At 42.8% G+C, this 22770-nt stretch overlaps 1 protein-coding gene across 3 annotated transcripts in view; it reads right to left on the reverse strand.

Annotated features, from left to right (window-relative positions):
• The window catches only part of LOC124148562 (fatty acid CoA ligase Acsl3-like), a 48836-nt gene that overhangs the window by 18143 nt on the left and 7923 nt on the right, over positions 1-22770 (reverse strand). For 2 of the 3 annotated variants that reach the window (XM_048391436.1, XM_048391437.1), the window contains exons 2-8: positions 15591-15747; positions 13830-14036; positions 12342-12519; positions 3911-4017; positions 2628-2772; positions 1665-1745; positions 110-179 (exon numbers count right to left, since the gene is read on the reverse strand). In XM_048391436.1, coding sequence (XP_048247393.1) covers positions 110-179; positions 1665-1745; positions 2628-2772; positions 3911-4017; positions 12342-12519; positions 13830-14036; positions 15591-15725 — 923 coding nt within the window. In that variant the 5' untranslated portion in view covers positions 15726-15747. Of the gene's footprint in view, positions 1-109; positions 180-1664; positions 1746-2627; positions 2773-3910; positions 4018-12341; positions 12520-13829; positions 14037-14623; positions 14738-15590; positions 15748-22770 lie in introns of those variants that run through there. The other variant, XM_048391438.1, reaches the window with a different exon arrangement.

Raw genomic sequence — 22770 nt, forward strand, 5'->3', positions numbered from 1 at the left:
AACACTGAAAACATACATGATAACATTTCACAATGTATCTGTTTCATAGAGACATACACATATTAAGCAAGCAGAAATAGTTGACCTGAAAAATCTGAAGATCACCTACCCCAAATTTGGTATCCTTTCACACTGGCCAGACATGCCGGACATCAGGTTGCCATGGCTGATAAGAACACCTACAGCAAGCAATATCAAATGTCAGACTTCATGTCAGGCAAAGGCTCCCAAGAACATTTGCAAAACTAAATGCAAAGAGTGAGTGAGTGAGTTGGGCTTAACGCAGCCTTACACAGTATTCCATTTATATCATGGCTAAAAAGCAGGAGAGGTGCAGGTATTTCAGGGGTAGATTTAATTGCTGGCTCGTTGGCCCATGGCCAGTTTAAATTACAAAGGGCTTGGTGAAACAAAGTAGATGGCCGGTCTGGCTGGATACAATTTCACCCCTTTTTCCGATTATGCTTAATTATTTTAATTTGACCATCTTGGTAGAATGACAAGTTGCTGCCATTTTGTAATGTTGTGTACAACTACTTCTTTATTTGCTCATAAATCGCCATAAAATGAGACAAAAAAGAAGCCAGGATTTAATCTCTGTATGGAAAAAACGTTTTAGGGGTGAGGAGTTCTACAAGTTTCAGAGCCATGATTAGGTGCTGACGCGACCTCAGGTTCAGCCACTTCATGGCCTCCACCTTTTAGTTGTAGGCTAGTTAGTTTGGAAAAGGGCCAGTAACTTTTTAAAGGAGCAAGCCTTGCTGGCTACATACATATTTGTTGTTCAATATACCCCTGTATTAGACATATACCACTAATAAACTATGAACATGGGTATGGTGCTGACAAACCTAGAAACATAATCACGGAAAATCAGGGGTTCACACCCATAATCATAGATTTCCGACACCTACGAGTTACTGATACATCTACGAGATTTTGACACACCTATAGTACAGCTTTCAACAGTTTTTCAGGCATAATACGATGTGTCAGACCGATGTGGAAGTTAACAGAATCAATGGTTAAGTCCAAAGTGTTGCAGGTCTCCAATGTAAACACACAAACATCGGTATGGTGCTAAAAACCTTGAATTACAAGCAGTCAGTGTAATCATAAGGAATCAAGTTTTTCATCTGCCATGACACTTTGGAACTGCTCTCTAAGACCTCTTGCAACAGGGATGAGGAGGTTCCAACAATCCCCCAAGTTGAGAGTGTGGAGCTGTATCATCAACCCCCACCGGTTTGTCTCGTGGGAATGTAGGCCATTATTCTATAGCTTTGATATTGCTTATTGTTATAAAAAAGATAGCTATGTGATAAATCACAAAGAACAATGAAGAAGCAAGCGTGGTTTACTTCACGATAACACACTGTTCTATAGTGACATCATTTCTGGAAATTTGAATATGATGTCATATATTGAACATTATTTTTGAGAGGGAAGTGTCTAGTAAATTGTTCCCCATAGATGTAGCTGGGCAACGACGATAAACACAATGGCAAAACAATAGCATCCAAAAGTGGGAGAGATATAACATATTTTATCAACATCCTTAAAGAGGCTGCGCCCATCATGGTTTATTCTCCCTGCAGTGTTTTATTGTACGATAAACAACTCCCACTCGTCATTATTTTCTTAAGTGAACTGCTATCACTGACCCTTTGGCAACCCTGTGGAGCCACTGGTGTACATGATTACAGCTATGTCTTCTCGGCACGGGTGAGTGACAGGGGTCTGCACTGAAACACATCAACAAGTCAGATTAGAGAGACATATGTAATCATCAAATATTCACCCTATTAATTTTTTTTTTAAATGTTAGGCAGGAGGTACTTAATTTATCATCTCGTATAGCATATTTTTTTCTAAACATACTTTTCAACATGTTGAAGGCATCTGTGTACATTAATTACTGATGGATGTCACTCACACGATGAATGAACGTTTGGCACGACTTTGAATGTGGAGTATTTCAAGAAAAGAAGCAAGGCATCACACATAGAGATTTCCTTTATCTGAAGGGGGACAAAAAAATGAGGTGGTGTGGTTGATAGTAAGGTGAGAGAGAGAGATGATAACATAATTTTTTAACGTATTATGGCCTATTGTCCTTAGATTATCAGGAAACAGAACACCAACCAGAGCTTTAGATAAGCTGTGTATTTGTGTAAATATGCAAAATAAATCAAGATTGCCAATTAATTTTGAGTTGCTTGTGTACAAATTTGGATGAAATATTTTAAATACCATTAGTATAAAAGCTTGCCCTCTGTTAATTAGACATGTACATCATGATATATTGCTGTTGTCACTATACATTACAATATGTTACACACTTGGAGCAGCACACTCACAGATACAGATTAGAAGTCAACTTAAACAGTGTTTTGAGCAGAATTTTATTTTGTAAATGTCCTCTCAATTGTGTAAAAATACCAAAAAGACGGAAACCAAGACAGTAAAAATATACTGAAAACCCATAGAAAACTATTGATATATTAATATGCAATGGGAAAGATAATCTGTGAGCAAATACTCAATGTCTCCAAAATGTATCGGGAGCCCTGCACCACCTTTAGTCGAAAATAGCACTGGGTCTATGAGTGAGAAATGGCATTTACAGTTTTCTGGTTGGGCTCCCATGTACTCCACGTCAGTCATACTGAGCAGCTTCACCCTGCTGGGGATGTTCTTGACAGCAGGCAACTTCTTCCCCCCAGTCATCACAATCAGGTGAGTCACCAGAGGGATTCGATCCATCAGACCCTGGCATACACATAATACACATTATAGAGGGAATGGAGATATTTGAATCTTCGAATAGCATCTTCCTGAGGCAAGGGTGTTAACTGCTGTAAAAGTCCAGTTCCCCCCCTTGCTGAACTAGACTGGATTTTCTGGGCTTGATCATAGTTCCACCAGTAGCACAATTATGAGTTATGCCCCTTCTTTGACCCTCATATTAATCATATCACTTGCATTTGCGCCAAACAAAATGGCAGCACCCGATCAAGATGATCCGACTGAAAATCAAGATCTATATTACAGAGCTGATCTTACTTCGCGGAGTGCATCAAAAGACCAGAGCACCTTGATTAAAAGGGTGAAAAGATTCGGGAATATATCTGCCACCCAGTTGACGGTACACCTCCTCCATAGGTCGTGCAATTGACCGAAAAGTGCATGACAGACACTATGTTGTTTATCAACAGGATGTTGATTTTGTTACTATGCATAGACTCGTCCAGCCAAAATAGAACTCCATAATTCCAGTCTAGTTCAACAAGAGTGCAAACTGGAGGATGGTGAATAGTAAAACACAGCCATCTTCTATATATGAATGAATATTTTCATTTCTATGTGTAAACAGTCCTCAATGCAGGGGTAGAAACTAACAGTTTTTGTCCACTAGTCCTCATAATGATAACATACAGCAAAACCCTTAAAATTGGCCAATTTCTACTAGTCCTTAGGATACCTTTACCATTGGGCAGTTTGGTAAGGACTACAGGACTAGTGCCAATTTCTAACGCTGCAATGACTGGAGAGATAAACAGCTTCCCTTATATGTGTCTATGCAAAAGGTTATGAGCAAGGAGGACTATGAACTATCCAATTAGCAATCCTGCAATGAATATCACAGTGACCTTACTCTCAGAAGTGTATTATTTTGTTTGTTGTTACACACAGTTCTCAGCAAATTTCCATCTAGATGACGGTGTAATGTAAATAATTGAGCCTTGACCAGGCAATCAAATGATAAATAATGTAAGAAAGAATCGGACGTACATGGATATATAATCAGGCATGTCACTGACCCTGACCACCCGATCCATTAAGTTGCATCCTAAAACTAGCAAAAATCCCCATGGGCATGGATCTACAAATTTTGCAGCACTCCTACCTCAAACTTGGACACCAGACTGTCTGATGTTATAACATGTGTCACCTCTGTCTCCGTGATGCCATGGACAATTGCATCCTGTCCTAGAGTGGCATACAATGTCACCACTGAAAATATTAGGAAAGATAAATGTAAGCACAAATAAACTGCAAGATTCTTTTCAAAAAATATCCTTTAGTGATATTATGGTCAGTATATTATAGTGTTATAACATTTCTAGTAAAATCCTAGATATTTTTTATATTTGTATACTTATCCTGCATAATGCATATTAATGCTTGTTCTTGACAGAGAAAAGAGCTGTGTAAAGGTCTGTGCTTGAAGAAGTTGCTCCAACTAGCTGAGAGGCCAACCCTATCACGTAGCTCCCACGTGACCAAAGGAAGTGACGTTACGGAACCTCACATTACTCTGGAATCCGAAACATCGGAAGGTATAGTGGGAAGGTAGCTATGTGATGGGTGGGTCCCTTTAGATGCAGTAATGCAGGATAAATATACAAATATAAAAAATATCTAGGATTTTACTTGATTTTTTACTTATCCTGCATTACTCCTTAATGCATCATCATCGGACGGAATAGGTGGAGGGCATACCTTCAGATGTGGGCTTTCATCTTTTATTTCCAGATTCAGTTCCCTAGCCAGTCTTGCGCTAAGTGGTTGGCATCGGGTGACCACTCTATGTACGGGAACCTCAAAATTCCCTCAGCCCGTCCTCGGCTGTCTGGTCGGCGTCAGGTGACCACTCCATGTATGGAAAAAACTCTGTTTCCCCCTGCCCGTCTCCGGCTGTATGGAAGGGAAGAGTCAGGTATGCGTTGTGTCCTGTGTCTCGGTTAGGTCGAGATAGGAGTCCAGGGCATACGCCAGGGGGGTCGAAAGGCCGGCTCTGGACTTGGAGGCCAGGTCAGTGACAAGTAGTGGTGGTGACCTGTTGGGCTACTACTAACAGACCAAAGCTGTGCGTTCCTTGCACATCCTCCAATGCGACGTCTCGCAGGTAGTGACTGGCGAAGACTTTGTTGGATCGCCAGAAACACCCCTCCCTGTGTAGCCATGGTGGAGGCGACTGCCCGGATCTCGTGCGGGTTGTTGGAGCAGGGAGGGTCCAATCCCGAGGACTCATAGGCCTGAAGAGTGATTGCTGGTAGCCAGAGGGCGATCGTGTTGCGGCTGACTTCAAGAGTACAAAGAGGTGTTGTCGTTGTCTACGGCGTTCCTTGGATCGTCTGATGTAGCAACAGAGCACTCTAACCGGACATAGGTGGAGCTCTGTCTTCAGAGCCCACAATCGACGATAGGGGAGGGATGAGGAACTATCTATCGGGCTGTGCTGGGAGCGGATTCTTTGCAATGAAGTCCCAGCACAGGCCCAGATGCACAGCTCTGTGTGCTCCAAGCTCAAAGCAGACCTGTGTGACGTCCAAGGAGTGAAGCTCACTGACACGGGCTGCTGTGGCGAGCGCCAGTTTTTCATCAGATTATAGAATGACGTCTTTTCGAGTGGCTCGAAAGGCGCGTCTCTCAGCGATGTGAGAATGGCGTTCAAATCAAAAGCTGGTGCATGGATTTCGCCTTTTGGTTTTCCAGCCTGAATGAGCGGAGCAGAGCCTGGAGTTCCAGGATTTTCCTCATGCGCCGAGCCTTCGGAACTGCCAGGATGGAGTTGAGCGCCACAAGGTAGGTCATGATTGTACTGCCCTTGAGCTTCACTTGTGGCACAGTTGAAGCATGAACTCGACCAGGAATTGAGGCAATGCAGAAGTGGGGTCTTGTTGTTCGCCCCTGCAAAAGCTCTCAAAGGATTGCCACATGTCATCATAGAGGCTCCTAGTGGTTGGGTGATGGGCCATCATAATGGCCCTAGCCGCTCTGGCTGAGTAGCCTTTGGCGTTCAGTGCTCTCTGTAAATGGACCAGACGTGATGACACAGCTTGTCCGGTCCTGGGTGGCTGTCTGCTGTGAGGGTGGATCAGCAGATTTGGCCAATCCGGGAGTGGCAGTGGGTTGGCGTCGGGCAGCTCTCTGAGGTCGAAAAACCAAGCCCTCGCTGGCCACCAGGGTGCGCCCAAAGTCAGATCGAGGTTCTGTATCAATCTGATCTTCTTGAAGACTTAGGGGAGGAGTACAGGCGGCGGAAAAGCGGCAGGGGACACTGAAAGCTTCGACTGCCCAAGCCAGAAGATCCGGGACCGGTGATATTTAGGTCTGGATCGGGATCTGGAAGTTCTGGCTGGTGGAGAATAGGTCTATGTTGGGGAGACCATGGTCTCGACAAACAAGAGCGAAGGCATCTGGGTGAAGCTTCCACTCTGTGGGAGCAACTTTGCCTGGTTGAGATAGTGCATCTACTAGGGTGTTTCGGCAACCCAGAATGTGTTGGACCTGGAACTGAATCTCCAGATGCTCCACCAGGTGAAACAATCGGTACGTCTGTTGAAGGAGCAAGGTCAAATGAGTCGTTCCCTGGTTCCATAGACACCATACAACGGTTATGTTGTCCGTCGAGATGGAGAGCCAGGCGTGTCTGAAGGCCTGCTTCCAATGAGCGATGGCCAATATGAGCACCTCCAGTTCGAGGTTGTTGATGTGCCATAGGCGCTGATCGGCGGACAACAGCCCTGAGGCGACCTGTCCCTCCGGGTGTGCGCCCCATCCCTGCAGGGAAGTGTCTACGAATAGGCGCAGAGAAGTTGTAAGCCCTGTCAAGGAGACGTCGCCTAAGACATTAGATTCCATCATCCACCACCGGAGATGCAGCTTGAGATGATCCAGGAGGACGATGGATACTGAGGGGTCCCTGCAGGGAAGTGTCTACGAACAGGCGCTGAGAAGTTGTAAGCCCTGTCAGAGAGACGCCGCCTAAGACATTAGATTCCATCATCCACCACCGGAGATGCAGCTTGAGATGATCCAGGAGGACGATGGATACTGAGGGGTCCCTGCAGGGAAGTGTGTACGAACAGGCGCAGAGAGGTTGTAAGCCATGTCAAGGAGACGCCGCCTAAGACATTCGATTCCATCTGCCACCACCGGACATGCTGCTTGAGATGATCCGGGAGGACGATGGATACAGAGGGCTCCTGGTGCCTGATGTAAAGAGCCAGGAACAACTGAACTGGGCGCAGCTGAAGCCTTCTCTGTAGGTCAAGTCTTGTGCTGAGGTTATGAGGCACAGGAGGACTTGCCATTGGTGCAGAGTTCTGATAGATGGAGCGCTGGAGTCAGGTGCGCCTGCATGCGCTCCCACCAGTCTCTGGGTACAGAGAGGGATCGAGGTGCGTTTGGAACAGGCCCCCGATGAACTGAAGGCGATTTCAGGGAGTCAACTCTGACTTCCTGAGGTTGATATTAAAACCCAGGTGGTACAGGAGCCAGAGGGTGAAGTTCCTCTGGCGGAGTAGAGTGACTGTGTCCCAATGGTTCAGTAGGCAGTCGTCTATGTACGCCTCGAACTGAATATCCCGGTGATGAAGGTACGAGGCTTATGGCTTGATAAGCCGTGTGAATAGCGAAGAAATCTTTACAAACCTGTAGAGGTTATGAATTCTCTGATGAAATCCTCCTTGGGGCACTTATTGCATTTTCCTGGCTCAAGAAAATCTACATGACATAGTTGTAACCATTTCCCTTAATAAAAATGTTACCACACAAAAACTTCGTTTTTGTATGATAAACGACCACCCTTACGGTGCCTCACCCTCCACGGCGCGTCACGCCAAGGGAAGCAACTCTCACCCAAATCACTTTCCATATGTCTAATGCTGACGGAATGTGGGGAGGTGGGTGGCCGTGCCCCAAGGAGGATTTCATCAGAGAATTCATAACCTCTACAGGTTTGTAAAATTCTCTTTCAGATTAAATCCTCCTTGGGGCACTTATTGCATCCTGACAGACTCCTAAAGATAATCTAGGAAGTGGCATCCGTCAGCAACAAGCGTAATAAATACATCGTATTTTGAATATTCAGTGAATAGACTAAGAGTTCAATAAAATGGAACCAACCTTTATCGTGAGGCACCACCGTCGAGAGGCGGGGGCTGGAGACAGGCGTGGTCGACCATATACTATGATATTAGCCTTTATTCGTGGCTGATCATATTTTGAGAACTCAAAACACACACCCCGCCCCCCTTTTTTTAGCGAGTGATATAGGGGCGTAGATCACGAGAGACTATAACCGCGCTGAGCTAGGCCAGAGGGTCTCCGAGGATCTGAGGAGTGCTGTGCAATACGAGTATTATCGAGTAGTATGGTCGGATAATTTATCGACCGTAGAAGATAGAATCCGGTCTGTTACTGAGCAGTTGTATAACCGGTCCGGGCGATCTAAAATCTCGAAGGCTCAATCGGCTAGAGATTAGAACTTTGCCCAGTTCGGAGAACTGACTGACCAAACCGAGCACGCTCGCTTGAGTGTTTGTCGAGTTGGTAGTGTTTTATGAACGTGCTCGGCTGGCTCCAAATAGCCGCGGAGCAGATCTCCTCAATGGGCAGAGCCGCAGCGTACGCTTGTGACGTAGCTACCGCTCTAACCGAATTGCATTTGCGCCAAACAAAATGGCAGCACCCGATCAAGATGATCCGACTGAAAATCAAGATCTATATTACAGAGCTGATCTTACTTCGCGGAGTGCATCAAAAGACCAGAGCACCTTGATTAAAAGGGTGAAAAGATTCGGGAATATATCTGCCACCCAGTTGACGGTACACCTCCTCCATAGGTCGTGCAATTGACCGAAAAGTGCATGACAGACACTATGTTGTTTATCAACAGGATGTTGATTTTGTTACTATGCATAGACTCGTCCAGCCAAAATAGAACTCCATAATTCCAGTCTAGTTCAACAAGAGTGCAAACTGGAGGATGGTGAATAGTAAAACACAGCCATCTTCTATATATGAATGAATATTTTCATTTCTATGTGTAAACAGTCCTCAATGCAGGGGTAGAAACTAACAGTTTTTGTCCACTAGTCCTCATAATGATAACATACAGCAAAACCCTTAAAATTGGCCAATTTCTACTAGTCCTTAGGATACCTTTACCATTGGGCAGTTTGGTAAGGACTACAGGACTAGTGCCAATTTCTAACGCTGCAATGACTGGAGAGATAAACAGCTTCCCTTATATGTGTCTATGCAAAAGGTTATGAGCAAGGAGGACTATGAACTATCCAATTAGCAATCCTGCAATGAATATCACAGTGACCTTACTCTCAGAAGTGTATTATTTTGTTTGTTGTTACACACAGTTCTCAGCAAATTTCCATCTAGATGACGGTGTAATGTAAATAATTGAGCCTTGACCAGGCAATCAAATGATAAATAATGTAAGAAAGAATCGGACGTACATGGATATATAATCAGGCATGTCACTGACCCTGACCACCCGATCCATTAAGTTGCATCCTAAAACTAGCAAAAATCCCCATGGGCATGGATCTACAAATTTTGCAGCTCTAACCGAATGAGCCTTCAACCTGGTAGGGGGGTCCCTGCCTTGAAGGGTGTACGACGTACAGATAGTAGAGACTATCCACCTGGTGATAGTTTGTTTGCTCGCAGGTGAGCCAGCCTTCCTACCGCCATAACAGCAAAATAATTGGTTATCCTTACTGATACCCTTAGTTCTGCTGATATAGGCCTTGAGGGTCCTGCGGACATCCAAGACATGAGCATGTCTTGCAGTGGTCCTCAACTAGGAAGGCTGTGAAAGAGCAGGTAGCTCAATAGGAGCCGTCACGTGGAAGGCGTGTGCGACCTTAGGACGGTAAGAATCCGGCAACCGAATACTGACCCTGTCCCGGTGAAAGACAGTTAGCTCGGGATCGGCTGACATTGCATGAATGTCGCCTACCCGTCTGCCGGACGTTACCGCCCCAAGGAACGCCGTCTTCCAGCTCAACAGCTGAAGAGAGAGAGACGACAGATCCCAAAAGGAAGGACCGGAAAGCCAATCAAGAATGATTGACAAGTCCCAAGGGGGACTGATCCGCCGTACAGGCGGTCGGATCCTGTCCACACCTGCTAAAAAGCGCTGTACTAATGGGTGCGCACCCAGAAGTGCCCCGTCGACAGGGACGTGAAAAGCTGCAATAGCTGTAGAGTACCCCCGGACTGTTGATGCGGCCAGGCCGTCATCTAGTCGCGACTGGAGGAACTCAAGCACGGCTACGAGATCTGCAGAAAAGGGATCTGCAATCCCTCTATCGACACACCAGCCCATCTATCCTCGTACTGAACGTTTGTCGAATCCCTCCGCGAAGCCAGTATTGTGTCTGCAACACGTGCAGGAATACCGCTCTTCTGGAGGCGATGCCTGACAGTGGCTAAGCCACCCACTGAATCCTGGGATTCGGGTGGAGGGTCCCGTTCTTGGATAGGAGGTCCGGTCGTAAAGGTAATAGAACAGGAGGCTGAGCCAGAAACCTGAGTATAACTGGAAACCAGCTCTGCGCCGACCAAAGAGGTGCCAGGAGCACAAGAAGTCGCGCAGGCTGATTGGCAAGCTGAGATAGGACCTTGGGGATCAGAGGTACTGGGGGGAATGCCCACAGTATTCTGTCCGTCCAATCTAGCTGGAAGGCGTCCGCTGCCACCGACCTCGGGTCGGGGACTCGGGAACAGAACGTTGGTGTCTGGTGATTCACCCCAGATGCAAACAGATCCACCTGGAACGACCCGTATAATTGGGAGATAATCCCGAATATCCCCGGGTCGAGCCTCCACTCGTGAGGAGCGAGGATCCGGCGAGACAGAGCGTCCACCCCCGGGAGATAAACAGGTATCACCCTGATATCGTGTGAGTCGCACCATAGGAGGAACTGCCACGCCTCTTGGAGAAGCGACGGTGACACCGTTCCCCCCTGTTTCCGGATGTAAGTCATCGCCGTTTGGTTGTCCATCTCTAGACGAACCACTTGGCCACGCAGCAGATCCAGGAAGCGTTGGAACACCAACCTGACCGCTCTCAGTTCTAGCATATTGATATGCAGTTTGATCTGCTGCTGGGACCATAGTCCCGAGGCTGTGTGATCGTTCAGAACGCCTCCCCAGCCGGAGAGTGACGCGTCTGTTTGAACTGTGAGAGACGGAACGGGAGTGTTGAGGGAAACTCGGACTGAGGTGAAGCGGTTTGATCCCGTCATGCGGTGCATGTCCTAATCAAGGCTATGAGCGCGTTCCACGACTTGAAGAGAGTGGACTGGGAAGAAATATTCGTCAATAGCGTGGGGGCCTGAAGGACGGCGTCAGTGACAGTTTACTGAAGTCCTCGTCCAAGGCTGAGATCATGTCTCTGATCAGTGAGTCAGGAGGGATCGAGGTGGGGTCACATGAATGGCTGTCTTGCTATCGACCTCTAGACCGGGCGAGGGAGCGATTGCCTCCAATCTTTCTGCCAGCCAGTCTGCAACTTGGGCTAAACCCAGGTGGGACTCGCCATCCGTGAAGGTGTCGTCATAACAAGGGATGAAGGCGCCCTCCGAGGAGCCGGACCGATAGCCACTGGAGCGTCTGCAAACCGTGGAGCGGCTCCTAGATCTATAACCCTAACGATAAGATCTGCTGTCACTCCAACATGAAGACTTACTTGGGGACGCCAAGTCCACGGAGTAATGAGAGGTAGATGGCGTCTGTATGGTCGACCGACTAGGCGGAGGCAGAGGCACGGGCGTCTGTACAGGCGCTGTGGAATAGATAGACGCTGTCTGAAAGGGCGCTTGAAGAGGCGTCTGCAGAGGCGCTATAGGAGGCAGTTGTAGAGGCATCTGTAAAGGAGCTGGCGTTGACGGCTGTCTGGTCTGTAAGTACTGAATGTACTAAAGGAGAGAGGCGTCTATCATGGGCGTCTGTGCCGTAGACCAAGTGTCTGTTCGGAGGATAGTACAGGCACTGTCTGGTAAGAGAGCGCCATGCCAGGCATCAAGGTGGCCACCGCTGTAAAGAGACGCTGTAGTGGTCGTAAAAGTGCTCTGGGTGGAGACTCCGACATCGAGGTAGCAGTTGAGGTTGGGGGGTAGTCATCCGAGATGGCCTATATTGTAGGCGATGTGCACATGTTTATCAAACACAGAATGTACAAAATACAAACCGTAGGCACAACAGACAAAAAACATTAATTCAAAGAGCACACACGTGAGGGTGTGAGTACGTTTATGCTACAGCAAAAAAACAGGTCTTCACTCAACAAGTGACAAGAGTAATGTGAGGATCCGTGAGCAACTTCTTCAAGCAAAGACCTTCACACAGCTCTTTTCTCTGTCGAGAACAAGCATTAATGTGCATTAAGGAGTAATGCAGGAAAAGTAAAAAATATTACCTGATCTTTACTTGATTGAACAGAATTTTACATGACTCAGGCTTCAGACAAGTGGCTACAGTATCAGGCTGCTTTCCTACTTTTTGTCTCAAGATGAATGAAATACCTGGAAAGTTATACTTGAAGCAGGCCTGTGCTGCAACAATCCACTCTGCACGGGTATCAGCAAATATCACAATATTCCTCCTTGGCCTCTGCGAGCAAGCCAACACACCACTGCCAAAGTTGGTGGCTCGCTCAAACACTTGTGCATAGGTGAGCCAATTGTATTCCCCCAACAACACCTGGAATACACGAAAACCAGTTCAGCAAACATCAACATGCAAGATTCAAACTGCCAACTAGCTTTCTATTGAAATGGTTATCCCTAAAGTTCAAGCAAATGAGAGCAGTTACTAATGTGACAAGCCTCAAATTTTAATGTTTTAACAAGTAGCTATATGGCTACCAGTATTTTTTTCCAGGGAGCCAGTGGTAAAATCAACAAGACAAGCAAAGATTTTAGGTAGCCCTAAACATTTGAAATTCTTTTATCAAAAAACTATTATAATATGTACAAGTCATAGCTCTAGGCTTGAAATTGTATATTAGTGTACTTGATTTTTGTTTTTTTGTTACTCGAATGATATCATATGATGTCTAATTATTAGCAGACATGTTTCCCACGATCTGCTGTTCTTTTTGTTGGCATGCAGGAGACAACAATCTGTCATTAACAGATTTTCATAGGTTTTTGACAATGTGTATCTAGCATGTGTTTAGATCTTAACTGAATATATTCAAAGTGATAAGACATTAAAAGCGAATACCAGTGTTGTAAATGGTGTTACCTTTTCATTTCATTATGCAATGAATATTGTTAAATTAGTAACAATGAAATAATCGTATCTGTAGCAATACTAACATGGAATCTGCTACAAGGTTCGTGATTGGTCAAATTTGAGCACGTGACCTAAGACAGGCAATCAAATTACAGCTATGGTCCTCACGTGTGATGAATTTTTGTTAAATCTTGTTATTCCTTACAATTTTAAGCAGGAAATCGAGATCTATATTAAAAATACGGAGCTTCATGGATGTATCATGCTAGGTTACGAGCTGTGAGTATAGTGAATAATTTTTAATCTATCGATAAAACATAATTTGAAATGGAATACGTATTTCAGACATTGTGAAATGTGATAAATTTAATAAATGAATGATATGACAGGTAGGTTAATAAAATTATGTACTATTTTGACTTAACTACAGGCTTGGCCTGTCTACCGGCCTACGGTGTTGAAAGAGTTTACATAACCAAATCCCCTGTAATGCTGCATTGAGCTATGGGAATGTTAATGAAACAGACAATGAGTATGGTATATGCGCATCATTGCGACCGTGAAAACTCTGGCGATCGAGAAAATGGCATCGCAAATGTCAATCAAATTATTTATGTTTGCATCTACGTATGTGAAGCAATGGAATTTAGTTGCCACAAGATATTTTTCAAGGTAGTCATTTGGCGACTGTTGAATTATAGTCAGTAGACAAATGGAAATTTGGGTCACATTGGCGACCGTTTTAGTTGCAACTTTGAGGCCTGTTTGAGTACCTTCTTGAAGACTCTGCCATTAGGCTGGACCTCATCCTCCTCACGGAGCAGCTCCCGTGTGCCGAGACATGGTCGGTCGGTGTACTGCTGGACAGCCCGCAGGAACAGATGGTCTAGAGTGCTACACTCAGGAAATAGTGTGGTTGTAAGCTTAGGATTATCTGCATAACGGTAGGGGGATCCATAGGACCCATCTACTGGAGTTGCCTATGTGAAAAAGTAAAAAATCATCATCATTATCATGACATAATACACACTTCAGTGTAAAAATAGGTTGTGGCATAAAAGAACTGGAACAGAATAAGCATATTCATTCATATAGGAGATCTTCAGCAACTGGACAGTTTGTTAAACAGGGTCTTTTATGATAACAATAACTTTTCCAACATCTCACTTTACAATATTGCGACACAGAACTGATACAAAAGAACAACATAAACAGTACTTTATCATTCAGCTACAAACAAATGGCATTAGAGAATAATTATAACTTCTTAGTAACGTTTGTAAGATCATTCATCTATATCACAACCAAGATGATCAATTTGGATGACAAGTCAATGTCCTAGAAAATGAACAGATCTGAAACTGCATAAACACAAAACAGCCTGTGACATAATTCAATCAGCCACTACTGCACTAGTATGAAGTCCATGCCCAGGAAAGAGTCTTCAGGTCATATGTCAGAAGTAAAATCAACTATAACAGATTAAATAAGACAGATTTGTTCTTGTAGACTCAAATGATTTTGGAACAGAACACATATATATAGATAAATACACCAATATACCAACCATATTATCAACCAGAGATGCACGGTCAGAGTCCTCAAAAATGATCTGCTACATCTACGTCATAGTAACACAGATATGGGACAAGTATACAATACCCAGGACCCTAAGTATTATGCAGATGTTCTCTGTCCACTAACGCATCACTGTCATGACTGTACATTTGCACAGTGTTTCAAGTGCAATGATAGGAAACACCTCATTAAAGAGACATATTAGAGGTGAACAACTCTGTCGTAACAGTGACCTCAGAGGATGCAATCTGTTACTCATTTTCAAACATTTCAGACTAAGATATTTTATTCATACGTCACACATCTTTATGACGTCCTTTGTCTGATCCGACAGTTAATAAATTGTTGAGAGATATTTCATGTAGATTTAGACTTTCCCATTCTATGCCAAGAAGCAGAAAAACATATTTGGCGATGCAGTTTATTTGGTGTAGCTATGTGTGGTGCCTAAAACTTACACCTAATTTGTTTTAACATAATAAGATGCCAACTAGACTGACATTAAGTCTCTAAAATGAACACATGTTTCAGATAAAAACAGTTGTTAAAGTATAGTAATCATGGTAATTATGAAACATAAATATATAATAAACAATGATAAAAAGGAGCACAGAGAGTCTCTTCATTTTCACATACTGCAGTAATCTAGACCTGACAAATATTAAAGACTTGCATGGGTTCTATTAGACATATCTGTGTCAGGGTCATAATGACAGACTCTATGCCCACTATGCTCATTTTTCAATATCTGGACTTCTTGTCATGCTGGTTATAACATATAGCTCCAGTATCCTAAATCTCTAAACTTGCATTAAGGATTGTGCTATCTTGACCATGTTGATTTACAAATATGAAAACAGAATTCATCTAAAATTAATTTTTGATTCAACGGGCTATCAACAGGGCAAAGCTACTTTCATAGTTCATTGTGATGTGCATAAAGTTTATTGACCTACTTTTATCCTACTTGATCTCTTGAGGGTGGCCTGTGGTCTGTAAGTGATTATATATGGGATGTATGCTACCACATCGTAGACAAACACCACTGCCTTGATCAGGCCAAACACAGCTTGGATAAACACGTCGCTCATACTGTCACCGGATCATTCTCACCTGAAATGGACAGAAACAGCATAAACTACTGGAACTCAACAATCAAAGAAAACTTGTGTACGTAAATACCTGGTTCTCATAATGATATTCATGGGAAAACCCTCCAAATAGCGGAAAAACTCCAAAAAGTTAAAAAGTCCCCAACATGTTAGCCGTAGGGCTAGTGCCAGCTTAGATAAGTTCTGAGCCTGATGATGACAGTAGGTCCTGTCTGCATTCTACATAAAGTAAACATGGTAAATAAAAAACACTAGCTGGGTCATGTGTATTTACCCTCCAACCCGTCAGCTGAACACTCATACAACATTGTCATTTAAATGTCATACTTCCCAGTGTTTACCATGTTTCCTGTCAAATACCTGCCATCTTTTATCATCACTTGCATCAAACTGAATTTGTGGTCTACTACCATGGGTATTGATACAAATCATGGAAACTGATTCTGGAAAGATGGATAACACAAGAAATAATATGCAGCCACAATTTGGTGTTATATTTACATATCTTGAGTCCCATTTCATGGGGTGGCTTCACATTTACTGGACTCAAGTTTCAGACTAGTGGCTAGGGAAACTCTCTAGTTCATAGTTAAGAATATGTATCTGAAATTTCATATCAATGTTAGAAATTAAGGAGTCCTTGGATCAATAGTACTTCATCGCTAAAGTATTTATATCTCAGGCTCAATAAATCTTTAATCTTGAACAATTATGATAAAATCTTGAGTCCCCATGTCGACTTCCATGCTTAATGCTGCTTAGTAGCATGGTTATAGGCACAGCATATTTCAGCATGTGTGTTCCAGCTTGTGTTAAACCTGGGGTGGACTGGAGGAGGTACCAGTACTACCACTACACCAATGTACAAGTTGTGTTACCAAGCACAAACTATTGTATCTCCTTAGCTTAGCCAGACCATTGGAACTTCCCAAACAGAATAAGTATCCTGGGTTTGGGAGAACAAACAACAAACCATATCAGCCTGATCAGCTTGCCCATTCATTGCCCTTATTCACGGGATTTAAGGTTTCAAAACAGTTCACCAGAGCTCCAGATAACTTTTAGAGCAATTGAGTTTTTACTTAAAGATTTCTATTTTAATTGGTCACATGTATTACATTGTTCATTGGGTAACCAATATTATTTCACTCATCTATTCATCACTCTATTGGGTATTTCCCCAAATGTGTGAACATTTTTAAATTTCAATAAATATGAAATAATGTTTTAGATGTATTTAACCATGATAACAGTTCTAAATATAGACTTGACTCAGTAAATGAATTAGCTTGTAAGTAATTATGTTCCAGAAATTAGCTTCGTTGTATACATGCTGAAAGGTTTATTGGGTATCTAGGTGTGCTGTTTTTTCACATTTGAGTTTTTCATTTAATGCATGCATTTTCGTTTGTGAGTTAATTGAAAGATTTTACACAAATACGCTGCTTATCTGTAGCTCTGGTTCATAGATTTTAACAAAGAAAATATATTTTCTCATATTGGTTATAATGTATATAATCTAAGAGTAGAGCAACAATTGACAACATTCTGAGCTTGACAGTAAGTTATTATCATGGTCATCATTGGTCATACAGATATAAAATCATACCGTCATGACTCAAATATGCTCCAATATTAACATACAGGGAACTACATAAAAAGGTAGGAGGCCATCCATCACATAGAATGAATAGTTAAAAGCAACATCTGTGACTGTGCCTGAATCATTCAAATCATCGCATTGGATAAACAATATTGAAATCACAATGCCAAGATTATTTTCATCGCACAATAATCTGCTCAATCGTGTTTGAACAATTAAACTGTTTCAGCCCTGGGCTATCTTATACTGACAATTCATTTCATACACATGGCACTCAACATGCTCAACAGATGGTGCTCAAAATCAATATTAGTTTCATCATGTTTATGTGTTTAATCGACTGACATGTCTTTCTGAATGAAGTGGAAAGTTATGAAAATAAAGGACAACACGTCAATAACCATGCAAGTGATAATGTACTGCACAAGCTGCTTTTGTGGGTGTTAACTACAAAATACTTCAGGAAGGCAATCTTAATTATTTCATGGTGGGAATGATGAAGGTTTCTATTTGAGCTTGGTACTAGTGTACACTCACATGACTTAAAAACATTCTTGGCTAAAAATAAACACCAACACTGTAACACAACCGGTTTTCCTTCATGAACCTTTAGGCCATGCTTTTTAATTTTATGATTCACAGGTTTATTCCAGACCACACAAGGTCTGTCAAATAAAAATATTAGTAACATCTAAATATTTTTTACATTTGTATTCTTATCCTGCATTCACTGCTTACCTTACGATAACAAAGACAGTGCTCAGCAATGATCTTGGGTGAAAAAAAAAATGTTTCCATTTTCAACTCCTGCTTTTTGCATGGACCATCTCTGCTGTCATGTGACCTTGATGACAAGTCACCTTCGTCACATCACTGCCTTCGACCAAGCTTAAAAAACAATCTTTTGAGGTTTCTGAAGCCAAAGTGGGTAGGCAAGTCTGCGACGGATGGCTAGTAATGCAGGATAAGTATACAAATGTATACCACCGTGTCTAGTTGGAATAGGTCATCGGTCAGGATGTTCCGACAACAGGGGATGTGCTGGACTATGAATTTTAGTCCAAGATGACCCACAAGATGAAAGAACCTGAACGTCTGTTATAGAAGGGAGTGAGTGTGTTGTCTCTTGATTGCGCAGGCACCATGACACAGTACTGTTGTCGGTGGATATTGTGAGTTGGGTGCACTGTAGCTGCTCCTGCCAATGTGAGATGGCCAGAATGAGCGCTTCAAAATGTTAGATTGTTAACGTGCCAAATCGGTTGTGCGCAGGACCACAATCCTGAGGTTGTTTGGCCCTTTAAGAGAGCACCCCTGCTGGGAAACAGGGCTAGGCCGAATAAGATATGTTCAACTATCAACCACCAGTTGAGAATGTCCTCAGTTGAGACGGTAGATTGATAGCTGCATACTGGTCTTGGCGACTGATGTGCGCAAGCCCTGCAACACTTGCCCCTGACAAGAGCGTATGTGGCTGTTGAATAGAGGGTAGCAAATTGTTGTCTACAAGTTTTTGTCGTGTCGTGCCTTGCCTGGACAGGTTTGAAAGTAGTTTTCATATGCAAACCACTAATAGCTCCCATGTAGACTACATAAAAGCACTCGTCAACGGATAGGCAAGATACGAGGCCGTACAAATGTTCACCTTCTTATATTGAGGTGACATTGAAGGGAGGAGCCTTGCACTCTGTGTGTGCCTCAATATTGTGCATGTTGACACCAGTGGTTTGCTTAAGGTCGTGTCTCATTCACATACTGCAACAGTCATCTGACCGAAAGGTTGCAGCATTACGCACCAGTAAGCATGCCAACCAACCAGGTGCAATGACCCTGACCATTAGGTTAATTGACCTAATTCCGGTGTTTATAGTCAGAAATCTTGATCCATGATATTTTAATCACCCTAGTACTTAAGTACTATGAACACATCTCAGTGAAATCGTTTAGCCAACATTGAACGTACATCGCTATACTGGAGAATAGACGGGAAAAATCATAGACAACAAAGACAGCACGAGACCAGTCCAGGGGTGGAAATTTGCCATTTCCAGACTCCTGGGGCAAGTAGAAATACAAGGTTGGGCAACAAAATCACTTACTATAACTTGTCCGGAGGCAAGTAATATTGGAAATTACTATCACTGTCTACATGTCTAACTAATGGTAAAATGGTACAATAAATTCCTTGAGAGAAATTTCGTAATCACGCTTTCGCCATACACTGACACTATTAAAGAACACACGAGACTTAGAGTTACGTCCCTTTTCTATTTTCGTTTTAATATTCAATCGGAACAGTATGAAACAACTTTCTACACTCGGTTTGAATGCTTTTCTCGCATTGCGGCCTAGAGGGATCTGATAATTGATACACGATCAATACTGCCTAGAGGGGTCTCGTAATTGAAACACATTGTGGCCTGTGACTGACTTCAATGTAAACAGTTACGACCCGGTTATGGCGACACACAACATGCACAAGCAGGCGTCTGTTAAAGTTTTTTTCGGTGGGGAAAGTGAAAATAAATCTGAAAATGTCGATGATAGCGAATCATGTAAAAGAAAACGACCAAATGAGGACACATGTTCTAAGAACAAGAAGTATGATGCCGAAAAATGGGACAGAAAATTCATCCAGAGTTGGTGCAATGAGTTTCCATGGGTAGTGTATGACGAAAAACAAAATGTCATGAAGTGCAGAATTTGTTGTCGGTATCCAACTGTAACATCCAGAAATAAGAAACATGTTTTTGTTGACGGTTGTACACAATTTCGAAAAAACATTATTTGAAAAGTTATGAGGATTCCGATGTTCATTTAGAATTTACCTTAGTCCTTATGTAGATATAACAGTGCTGGTGTAGTGTAATTTTGTTCAACGGTAAATAAACACATATTTATGATTTTAAGTTTTATTTTGAAATTATTTGGGCAAGTGAAAATGAAATCAGGGCAAGTGAAAATTGTCTTTAAACTTGTCCGATGGCAAGTGAAGTTTTTTTAAAAATTTCCACCCCTGCAGTCGCTGCCGAACTTTGGAGAAAAAAACAACCTCAACTGTATGCAGGAATTTTTTATCACAGTTGTAAGTGGTTTAGACAATTGTCTTTGGTTTCAATAAGATCTTGTAAAACCCAAAGTGGGAAAACCAAGCTTAAGTGACATGAGCCGTGTAGTTTTGCCTCTGCCACGCCCTTAACCTCGAAGGAAATCTGGTACTGACCTTCCTTGAGGGATGAGCGTCTTGGCTTATAACTGCCCCACATGCCTGCCTGCTGGGAGAAACAAGCTCCAATGCTATGATCGCAGTCTCATCCCTAGCGTAATTAGATACTTTAGCGAGCATGTCTGATTGGTCGTTGAACAGGACGCACGTTGATCAAGGTTGACATAGGAGCCTGCGCTTAAACTCGGAATACCAGTTGGACAGTGCTAAATACCCCATTTTGACGCGGTTTGAAGTCAACCACAGTTTGGAAGTCATCTAAATGGTTAAGATTATCTTCCGTTAGATCTTCATCTGTCTATAGCACGGGTTGAAGAAGCAAGTGGTGACAAAGGTCTTAGTACACACTTGATTTCTGTTTCCATAAATGCAAATCTGTTATCTTGGACCTAAAGCTTGGTTGGTCTCTACAAGCCCGTCATCCTTTGTAAATCCTCATCCAAACTATGAGCCTGATCTGCCACTGAAAAAGCATAAATAGGAAAATCATCTGTCCTGAACTTTGACAGTTTGAAAGATGGAACAAGTGTGAGTCTTAAGAAATCCTCGTCCAGTGCCCTAACCATATCTGTCAACATCGGATCTACTAGAATCGAGGTGGGATGTGACCATATGGTATCCTTCTTATCAACCCTGTTACAAGGGGAAGGCGCAACAGACATGAGACTGCTACCCACTAAGGCATTTGTGCTAAGCTAAGATGCTTATTCCACTCAACAGAGGAATCTCCATTTTGCAATGAATCGGAATGATGGTGACTTACACTCTATGTAGTAGATTGACTTCTACTACAGTGCTTAACCTTTCCTCTATCAGAAGGGTTTGAAGAAATGCCTGGTGATAAGGACTCCTGCGACGATACCCATGTACAAGCTGGAGTATTGGCGCTAACCAAGGGCGTATGCGTTGAACAGAACGCACATCAGACGTAAATGTTAGATGCCGGTGTAGATGCTGACGCATGCGTAAGAGTTGTAGATGATTCTGGCATCTGGTACATAGGTGCAGGCGTTTGGTACAATTGTGGGTAAAATTCTGCATCCAATTGCTGTTCTGGTACAGTGCTGATGGCTGAGCGTACAACTGTTGCACTGCCGGATAACTAGTTGGAACAGCGCTAAGCTGATCATGCGTCGCTGAGGTAATGGGGTACGCTAGTAGCCCTGAGGCTGATGTAATCTTAGACGCGCCTGGGGTGTAGGAAGGTGCTGCACTCAGCCCAAGCCCGTGAGAAGTGATGCCCATCAGTGTCAGTAAAAGCTGCAACTAACATGACCAAAATAACATGATATTGGAATATATTATTCCTGACAAAATTAATTTTTCAGATACAATTTCTTCCAACCATTGCATCAAAATTCTTTGAAGTTGTATCATTGGGTACTTTTTAACTGAATCACTGGAAGATTTGGAGAAAACGTGTGTACATCGGTAATCTTAATATCTGCACATAAAACAATGCCATGGTGAGCAGGAAATACAATTTAAATGGTAAATCATCATGTCTAGTAATTTCTTATGTGAAATTTCATATTTGTATTGAAAAGTTTGTTATATCTGTTCATTCGCTGAAGGGACACCATGTGTGATAACTCTCGATAAATATTTTTTTACACAATCAATCATAAACAACTACTATTCTAATATTCTTTCAAACTCTGAAAGTGCATCATAGATTGTGTTAGGTTGACAGAGCATGTACTGCTGTGTTGGTCATCTACCCCCTACTACCCCACTAGGTCTATAACGCTCATCAATTATTTGGATGCCAAAGGTAGTGTTGTAGTGATGACAAGGGATCACTGTACTTAGATCATGGAAGAGATGAAAATGTATTTTAGGTTCGAAATTATCATGATTATTGATGAATTGATACGATTGAAATATATGTACTCACCTCGTAGGACGAGCGCCTATAGCGATATTTGCTCATATGTTGGCTAGTGAAAATTCACAATTAGCACCCCTTCCGATTGATCAATGTACACAAGACTTATTTATTTGTGTATAATACCTGCATGTGTCATACTGTTATACGTATCCTTAATCATGGGAAATTAAAATCTGGAAAAATATATCTGTCGTATATAAACATTTCAGGCTGTCAGCATAAACCATGAAATTTATGATCTTTCAACTCTTGTTTTTCACCAAAATTTCTAATTTTGAGAGTGACCCGGTCGCTTATTATGTCG

Source organism: Haliotis rufescens, unplaced genomic scaffold (assembly GCF_023055435.1).
Source record: "Haliotis rufescens isolate VD_foot unplaced genomic scaffold, xgHalRufe1.0.p SCAF_9, whole genome shotgun sequence".
NCBI lineage: Eukaryota > Metazoa > Mollusca > Gastropoda > Lepetellida > Haliotidae > Haliotis > Haliotis rufescens.